This window comes from Coregonus clupeaformis, unplaced genomic scaffold, assembly GCF_020615455.1.
Source record: "Coregonus clupeaformis isolate EN_2021a unplaced genomic scaffold, ASM2061545v1 scaf0530, whole genome shotgun sequence".
Lineage (NCBI taxonomy): Eukaryota > Metazoa > Chordata > Actinopteri > Salmoniformes > Salmonidae > Coregonus > Coregonus clupeaformis.
In genome coordinates this window covers 94,123-103,812 of record NW_025533985.1, presented here as the reverse complement: position 1 = coordinate 103,812, position 9,690 = coordinate 94,123, and the positions used below count along the sequence as shown (strand labels likewise).

Here is a 9,690-nt window from a genome sequence, read left to right as displayed (position 1 = left end):
ATGGTGTAACAATACATCATGTAGATGTATATAATGAACATTCATGAGGTAGTTTTCCTACATCTTTAGCTTGGAAAACTAGTACACAAATGAAGTCAATGAAACACAATAACTAACTTAAAGAGGTTTCAAGGTTAAAATCAAGAAATACACATTGGATTAATCAATTTAGTCATTTACATGTTTTAAATATCCAAATCATATAATGAACATCTGAGGGTTCATACAGTACTTGTATTCCATCAATCCAAATTAAACTTTTTTAAATTGTAATTTGATTTTAGACATGATCATGTCTCGAGCGGGAAAAACTCAAACAAAACTAAGCCTATTTCTGAGTAAGATTTCATATTTTTTACATTTTAGTCATTTAGCAGATGCTGTTATCCAGAGCCTTACAGTTAGTGAGTCAATACATTTTCATACTGGCCCCCCATGGGAAAAGAACCCACAACCCTAGCGTTGCCAAAGCGCCATGCTCTACCAACTGAGCTAAAGGGGACAATATCATAAACAATATGATTTCATTTAAAAATAAATAAATAAGTCAGAACACAGCCTCTCTATTCTGTCATGTGATTTAAGGTCCTCTGTCCAGGAAAGTATGTTAAGATTTCTCTCCAGAGTGTATTCTCTTCTTATGTTTGTTCAGGCTTCCTAACTGGGTAAAACTCTTTTCACACTGGGAGCAGTGGTGCGGTTTCTCCCCTGTGTGCGTCCTCTCATGTGATTTTAGGTCATGTGATCGTGAAAATCTCTTTCCACACTGGGAACAATGGAAATGCTTTTCTTCTGTGTGTATTATTTTATGGTTGTTCAGGCTCCCTAACTGGGTAAAACGCTTTCCACACTGGGCGCAGTGGTAAGGCTTTTCTCCAGAGTGAATTCTCTTATGTTTGTTCAGGCTCCCTAACTGGGTAAAACCCTTTCCACAATGGGAGCAGTGGTGTGGTTTATCCCCCGTGTGTGTCCTCTCATGTGATTTTAGTTCCTGTGATCGTGAAAATCTTTTTCCACACTGGGAACATTGGAAAGGCTTTTCTCCTGTGTGTTTCATCTCATGTTTTTTTAGGTTCCCTAACTGGGTAAAATCCTTTCCACACAGGGCACAATGGTATGGTTTCTCCCCTGTGTGCGTCCTCTCATGTGATTTTAGGTGCTGTAAACCTGAAAATCTCTTTCCACACTGGGAACATTGGAAAGGCTTTTCTCCTGTGTGTATTCCTTTATGCTTTTTCAGGCTCCCCTAACTGGGTAAATCTCTTTCCACACTGGGAGCAGTGGTGTGGTTTCTCCCCAGTGTGTGTCCTACCATGTGATTTTAGGTGCTCTGATCGTGAAAATCTCTTTCCACACTGGGAACATTGGAAAGGCTTTTCTCCTGTGTGTATTCCTTTATGCTTTTTCAGGTTCCCTAACAGGGTAAATCTCTTTCCACACTGGGAGCAGGGGTGTGGTTTCTCCCATGTGTGTGTCCCCTCATGCTGTATAAGCTTCCATAACCACTTAAAACTCAAACTACACTGGGAGCAGTGGTGTCGTCTCACTGGTTTGGCCATCTCTGTGTCTGGTTCCCCCGAAGAACTCTTCTTGCGTCTGTCAGAATGAGAGTCTGGTCTCTCTCCTGCCAAAGACAGAGTATTTAGTTAAACAGAGAGATATCTAAATGAAATCTCCTGCTCTTCTTCCAATGAGGTTTAATCCAGACTAGATCCCTCATTATAAAACCGTAAATGTGGATCCTGGATGCTGATTGGTTGATAGTCATGATTCATGGGTAATCCCTGTAAGATGGGTCTAGAATGGTACATAACGGGTTAAGAAGATGGGTCTAGAATGGTACATAAGGGGTTAAGATAAGATGGGGCTAGAATGGTACATAAGGGGTTACGTTAAGATGGGGCTAGAATGGTACATAAGGGCTTAAGTTAAGATGGGGCTAGAATGGAACATAAGGGGTTAAGTTAAGATGGGGCTAGAATGGTACATAAGGGGTTAAGTTAAGATGGGGCTAGAATGGTACATAAGGGGTTAAGTTAAGATGGGGCTAGAATGGTACATAAGGGGTTAAGTTAAGATGGGTCTAGAATGGTACATAAGGGGTTAAGTTAAGATGGGGCTAGAATGGTACATAAGGGGTTAAGTTAAGATGGGGCTAGATGGGTCTAGAATGGTACATAAGGGGTTAAGATAAGATGGGGCTAGAATGGTACATAAGGGGTTAAGTTAAGATGGGGCTAGAATGGTACATAAGGGGTTAAGTTAAGATGGGGCTAGAATGGTACATAAGTGGTTAAGATGGGTCTAGAATGGTACATAAGGGGTTAAGTTAAGATGGGTCTAGAATGGTACATAAGGGGTTAAGTTAAGATGGGTCTAGAATGGTACATACGGGGTTAAGATGGGTCTAGAATGGTACATAAGGGGTTAAGTTAAGATGGGTCTAGAATGGTACATAAGGGGTTAAGATGGGTCTAGAATGGTACATAAGGGGTTAAGTTAAGATGGGGCTAGAATGGTACATAAGGGGTTAAATTAAGATGGGTAGAATGGTACATAAGGGGTTAAGGTAAAGATGGGGCTAGAATGGTACATAAGGGGTTAAGTTAAGATGGGGCTACCCCTTGACATTTTGAGTATAATAAATTGAAATGTTTGTTTTATTGGAGACAGAAATACGTTGAAACAGTCCACGTGTTGAATTTCATTTGATATAATTCCCCAGAATCTAAATAGTTCCAGAATCTAAATAGTTCCAGAATCTAAATAGTTCAAGAATCTAAATAGTTCCAGAATCTAAATAGTTCCAGAATCAAAATAGTTCAAGAATCTAAATAGTTCCAGAATCTGTATAGTTCCAGAATCTAAATAGTTCCAGAATCTGTATAGTTCCAGAATCTGTATAGTTCCAGAATCTGAATAGTTCCAGAATCTGTATAGTTCCAGAATCGGAATAGTTCCCGAATCTGTATAGTTCTCGAATCTGTATAGTTCCCCGAATCTGAATAGTTCCAGAATCTGAATAGTTCCAGAATCTAAATAGTTCCAGAATCTGAATAGTTCCAGAATCTGTATAGTTCCAGAATCTGAATAGTTCCAGAATCGGAATAGTTCCCCGAATCTGTATAGTTCCCGAATCTGTATAGTTCCAGAATCTGTATAGTTCCAGAATCTGAATAGTTCCAGAATCTGAATAGTTCCAGAATCTAAATAGTTCCAGAATCTGTATAGTTCCAGAATCTGAATAGTTCCAGAATCTGTATAGTTCCAGAATCTGTATAGTTCCAGAATCTAAATAGTTCCAGAATCTGAATAGTTCCAGAATCTGAATAGTTCCAGAATCTGAATAGTTCCAGATTCTAAATAGTTCCAGAATCTGTATAGTTCCAGAATCTGTATAGTTCCAGAATCTGTATAGTTCCAGAATCTAAATAGTTCCAGAATCTAAATAGTTCCAGAATCTGTATAGTTCCAGAATCTAAATAGTTCCAAAATCTGAATAGTTCCAGAATCTGAATAGTTCCAGATTCTAAATAGTTCCAGAATCTGAATAGTTCCAGAATCTGTATAGTTCCAGAATCTGTATAGTTCCAGAATCTGTATAGTTCCAGAATCTAAATAGTTCCAGAATCTGAATAGTTCCAGAATCTGAATAGTTCCAGAATCTGTATAGTTCCAGAATCTGTATAGTTCCAGAATCTGAATAGTTCCAGAATCTGAATAGATCCAGAATCTGAATAGTTCCAGAATCTGTATAGTTCCAGAATCTGAATAGTTCCAGAATCTGAATAGTTCCAGAATCTGTATAGTTCCAGAATCTGAATAGTTCCAGAATCTGAATAGTTCCAGATTCTAAATAGTTCCAGAATCTGTATAGTTCCAGAATCTGTATAGTTCCAGAATCTAAATAGTTCCAGAATCTAAATAGTTCAAGAATCTGTATAGTTCCAGAATCTGTATAGTTCCAGAATCTGTATAGTTCCAGAATCTGAATAGTTCCAGATTCTAAATAGTTCCAGAATCTGAATAGTTCCAGAATCTGTATAGTTCCAGAATCTGTATAGTTCCAGAATCTGTATAGTTCCAGAATCTAAATAGTTCCAGAATCTGAATAGTTCCAGAATCTGTATAGTTCCAGAATATGAATAGTTCCAGAATCTGAATAGTTCCAGAATCTGAATAGTTCCAGATTCTAAATAGTTCCAGAATCTGTATAGTTCCAGAATCTGTATAGTTCCAGAATCTAAATAGTTCCAGAATCTAAATAGTTCCAGAATCTGTATAGTTCCAGAATCTGTATAGTTCCAGAATCTAAATAGTTCCAGAATCTGAATAGTTCCAGAATCTGAATAGTTCCAGAATCTGAATAGTTCCAGAATCTAAATAGTTCCAGAATCTGTATAGTTCCAGAATCTGAATAGTTCCAGAATCTGTATAGTTCCAGAATCTGTATAGTTCCAGAATCTAAATAGTTCTAGAATCTGAATAGTTCCAGAATCTGAATTTTTACATTTACATTTACGTCATTTAGTAGACGCTCTTATCCAGAGCGACTTACAAATTGGTGCATTCACCCTATAGCCAGTGGGATAACCACTTTACAATGTTTTTTTTTTTGGGGGGGGGTAGAAGGATTACTTTATCCTATCCCAGGTATTCCTTAAAGAGGTGGGGTTTCAAATGTCTCCGGAAGGTGGTGAGTGACTCCGCTGTCCTGGCGTCGTGAGGGAGCTTGTTCCACCATTGGGGTGCCAGAGCAGCAAACAGTTTTGACTGGGCTGAGCGGGAACTATGCTTCCGCAGAGGAAGGGGAGCCAGCAGGCCAGAGGTGGATGAACGCAATGCCCTCGTTTGGGTGTAGGGACTGATCAGAGCCTGAAGGTACGGAGGTGCCGTTCCCCTCACTGCTCCATAGGCAAGCACCATGGTCTTGTAACGGATGCGAGCTTCAACTGGAAGCCAGTGGAGTGTGCGGAGGAGGGGGGTGAAGTGAGAGAACTTGGGAAGGTTGAACACCAGACGGGCTGCGGCATTCTGGATGAGTTGTAGGGGTTTAATGGCACAGGCAGGGAGCCCAGCCAACAGCGAGTTGCAGTAATCCAGACGGGAGATGACAAGTGCCTGGATTAGGACCTGTGCCGCTTCCTGTGTAAGGCAGGGTCGTACTCTCCGAATGTTGTAGAGCATGAACCTGCAGGATCGGGTCACCGCCTTGATGTTAGCGGAGAACGACAGGGTGTTGTCCAGGGTCACGCCAAGGCTCTTCGCACTCTGGGAGGAGGACACAACGGAGTTGTCAACCGTGATGGCGAGATCATGGAACGGGCAGTCCTTCCCCGGGAGGAAGAGCAGCTCCGTCTTGCCAGGGTTCAGCTTGAGGTGGTGATCCGTCATCCATACTGATATGTCTGCCAGACATGCAGAGATGCGATTCGCCACGTGGTTATCAGAAGGGGGAAAGGAGAAGATTAGTTGTGTGTCGTCAGCGTAGCAATGATAGGAGAGGCCGTGTGAGGATATGACAGAGCCAAGTGAATTGGTGTATAGGGAGAAAAGGAGAGGGCCTAGAACTGAGCCCTGGGGGACACCAGTGGTGAGAGCACGTGGTGCGGAGACAGCTTCTCGCCACGCCACTTGGTAGGAGCGACCGGTCAGGTAGGACGCAATCCAGGAGTGAGCCGCGCCGGAGATGCCCAGCTCGGAGAGGGTGGAGAGGAGGATCTGATGGTTCACAGTATCAAAGGCAGCAGACAGGTCTAGAAGGACAAGAGCAGAGGAGAGAGAGTTAGCTTTAGCAGTGCGGAGAGCCTCCGTGACACAGAGAAGAGCAGTCTCAGTTGAATGACCAGTCCTGAAACCTGACTGGTTTGGATCAAGAAGGTCATTCTGAGAGAGATAGCAAGAGAGTTGGCTAAAGACGGCACGCTCAATAGTTTTGGAAAGAAAATAAAGAAGGGATACTGGTCTGTAGTTGTTGACATCAGTGGGATCGTGTATTGGTTTTTTGAGAAGGGGTGCAACTCTCGCTCTCTTGAAGACGGAAGGGACATAGCCAGCGGTCAAGGATGAGTTGATCAGCGAGGTGAGGTAGGGGAGAAGGTCACCGGAGATGGTCTGGAGAAGAGAGGAGGGGATGGGGTCAAGCGTGCAGGTTGTTGGGCGGCCTGCAGTCACTAGTCGCAAGATTTTATCTGGAGAGAGACGGGAGAAAGAAGTCAAAGCATAGGGTAGGGCAGTGTGAGCAGGACCAGCAGTGTCATTAGACTTAACAAACGAGGATCGGATGTCGTCAACCTTCTTTTCAAAGTGGTTGACAAAGTCATCCACAGAGAGGGAGGAGGAGGGGGGGGGGGGGGAGGATTCAGCAGTGAGGAGAATGTGGCAAAGAGCTTCCTAGGGTTAGAGGCAGATGCTTGGAATTTAGAGTGGTAGAAAGTGGCCTTAGCAGCAGAAACAGATGAAGAAAATGTAGAGAGGAGGGAGTGAAAAGATGCCAGGTCGGCAGGGAGTTTAGTTTTCTTCCATTTCCGCTCAGCTGCCCGGAGCTCTGTTCTGTGAGCTCGCAATGAGTCATCAAGCCACGGAGCTGGAGGGGAGGACCGAGCCGGCCGGGGAGGATAGGGGACACAGGGAGTCAAAGGATGCAGAAAGGGAGGAGAGGAGGGTTGAGGAGGCAGAATCAGGAGATAGGAGGGAGAAGGATTGAGCAGAGGGAAGAGATGATAGGATGGAAGAGGAGAGAGTAGTGGGAGAGAGAGAGCGAAGGTTGCGGCGGCGCGTTACCATCTGTGTAGGGGCAGAGTGAGTAGTGTTGGAGGAGAGCGAGAGAGAAAAAGGATACAAAGTAGTGGTCGGAGACATGGAGGGGAGTTGCAGTGAGATTAGTAGAAGAGCAACATCTAGTAAAGATGAAGTCAAGCGTATTGCCTGCCTTGTGAGTAGGGGGGGGACGGTGAGAGGGTGAGGTCAAAAGAGGAGAGGAGTGGAAAGAAGGAGGCAGAGAGAAATGAGTCAAATGTAGACGTAGGGAGGTTGAAATCCCCCAAAACTGTGAAGGGTGAGCCATCCTCAGGAAAGGAACTTATCAAGGCGTCAAGCTCATTGATGAACTCTCCAAGGGAACCTGGAGGGCGATAGATGACAAGGATATTAAGCTTAAATGGGCTAGTGACTGTGACAGCGTGGAATTCAAATGAGGAGATAGACAGATGGGTTAGGGGAAAAATTGAGAATGACCACTTGGGAGAGATGAGGATTCCTGTGCCACCACCCCTCTGACCAGATGCTCTCGGGGTATGCGAGAACACATGGTCAGACGAGGAGAGAGCAGTAGGAGTAGCAGTGTTTTCAGTGGTAATCCATGTTTCCGTCAGCGCCAGGAAGTCGAGGGACTGGAGGGTAGCATAGGCTGGGATGAAGTCAGCCTTGTTGGCAGCAGAACGGCAGTTCCAGAGGCTGCCTGAGACCTGAACTCCAGGTGTGGGTGCGTGCAGGGACCACCAGGTTAGAGAGGCAGCAGCCACGCGGTGTGAGGCGTTTGTGTAGCCTGTGCGGAGAGGAGAGAACAGGGATAGGCAGAGGCATAGTTGACAGGCTGTAGCAGATGGCTACAATAATGCAGAGGAGATCGGAATGAAATGAACTAAACATCTGGGAAAGGAGAGAGCAGGGCCTCCCCTTACCAAAAAAATATAACTCTCCCAACTTCCACCTCAGAAACTATAATTGTTTCACTGAACCACCCGAATAAAACTCTCCCAACTTCCACTTTAGAAATTAGAATTGTTGTAAACTACAGCGGTTCAATGTTTCAAGGAATAGACTCAACTTACTTTATTCAGCTAGCTAACTATGACGCCATAGCTAACTAGCATGCTAGCATCCAATAACACACAGTTTAGCACCAATACTTGGTTACAACAAACTACCAATAGTGTGTTAACACACTAAACAGATAATTCGTGTCCGTGTCTAGTTCTTTCATAACGCAGCAATAATTAAACGTTGGCTAGCTAGCACAAAGATATTGTATTTAGCTACCACAGTACAGCTAGCTGGTAGTGTTGGCTAGCTAGCAATGGCTGCTGTGTTGACTTTGTTTGAAAAACGGCGTCGCTGCGAACGAATGTAGCTGGCTAAAAGGATATTGTATTTAGTTGCCACCGTTGCTAATAGCTACTCCAACTAGTCCAGGAGGTGAGTTAGCTAGCTAGCTTCGTGCTACACCCGGCACCGCCGCACCGCCGAATACAAAAGTAACCTACAATAACTACATACAACAACTACCCACAACAGCCCACGATGCCTACCTATAATACCTAATAATATACAGCCCACGATGCCTACCTATAATACCTAACTACAATCTAAATACATAGTTTAAGCCTTACTCGACAAAGCCCAAGCTATGTATAAAGCCAAACTTACCCGACGCCAGCTGTCTGGGTGGCAGACTGCAATCAGTAGCTGTAATTAAGTACAGCAGCTACCAACCACCTAACGTTAATGCCTCGGATAATGAGGTTAGAAAAACAGCTGAATGGTAGGCAGCTAGCTGGCTCAATTACAGGTACTCTTAAGCGTGAAATAACATTGGAAACAACTAACCACAGTTGCTAAAAGTTACCAGTAGCTACCCGCTAGCTAGCTAGCTTTGTTGGTCCAAGTAGTAGGTTAGCTAGCCTCGTGCTTCGCCGGGGTCCGCCGAATACAATACTTACCTACAATAATTACCTACAATAACCTACAATAACCTACAATAACTACCTAAGTAAACTACCTATAATACCTAACTACAATACCTACCTACAATCTAAATACATGGTTTAAGCTTTACTCAACACCATATAAGAAGCCAAGCTCCTCCTGCTAGAGAAAACACAACCTCTCCCGACATCAAGCAGCTTGGTTATATGAATAGTTCCAGAATCTGTATAGTTCCAGAATCTGTATAGTTCCAGAATCTGAATAGTTCCATTCCTGATATTACTACCAGTGTTTTATAATGGTTTCCCACCATGATATTGTGATATGTATTCATTTCAGTCATTAACTTTGTATCTGTTGATTTGTGAATGCTGTACATGCTAGCTAGTGGCTGTACTTTTCTCTGCACACGTCGTCATTGGGCTAGCATGGCTATTCATGTCCCCTTTTATTGTTCATTTGTACTTTACAGAGGAGTTGGTGCTAGAGTTCTGCACGGGTCTAACAGACCCGGAATTCCTAGATCCGACCCGGGATCCTGGTCCCAAATTCCGACTTTTGTCTTGGATCTGATATAATTGCCACGAGTCTGGGGTATGTGCAATTAAAATGTATTTACCGACTGGACCCCTCCTGATGACCGCGTGGAGCTTGTTATCTGTGTCAGACCATTGCAACACCATAAAACGTACAGCTTATGTCCAGCTGAAACTGGTTCCGACTGCTCACGTCACGTGCGCCTGCTGCTGAGGAGAGAGAGGGAGCGAGTGAACGGAGCCTTGGCCTAGGTTACTGTTCATTGTGAAGATGGAGGCCTTTTTCCTTATACTAAAACGACAGGTAGAGGAGAAAGATTATAGTGAAAAGAAGCCGACAAGGGGAATGGTTTATTTTTTTAGTCATTTTAGCAGATGCTCTTATCCAGAGCGACTTACAGAGGAAGGCCCTCAAAATTGTCAAAGACTCCAGCCACCCTAGTCATAG

At 43.7% G+C, this 9,690-nt stretch overlaps 1 protein-coding gene across 1 annotated transcript; it reads right to left on the bottom strand.

Annotated features, from left to right (window-relative positions):
• Positions 1–1,168: 1,168 nt before the first annotated feature.
• Positions 1,169–9,431, bottom strand: LOC123485001 (zinc finger protein 79-like). Its single transcript, XM_045215836.1, has 2 exons — positions 9,326–9,431; positions 1,169–1,624 (listed from the first exon to the last, which is right to left on the bottom strand). Exons 1-2 carry the CDS (start codon positions 9,387–9,389, stop codon positions 1,227–1,229), a joined length of 462 nt encoding a protein of 153 aa, XP_045071771.1. The 5' UTR covers positions 9,390–9,431; the 3' UTR covers positions 1,169–1,226.
• Between the last annotated feature and the right edge of the window lie 259 nt (positions 9,432–9,690).

Coding starts and splice junctions, on each gene's coding strand:
- LOC123485001 (XM_045215836.1), bottom strand. CDS start 9,389: ATGGTGTTGCAATGGTCTGACACAGATAACAAGCTCCACGCGGTCATC. Junction 1,625..9,325: donor CATCAGGAGGGGTCCAGTCG/GTAAATACATTT, acceptor TGTCTTTGGCAG/GAGAGAGACCAGACTCTCAT.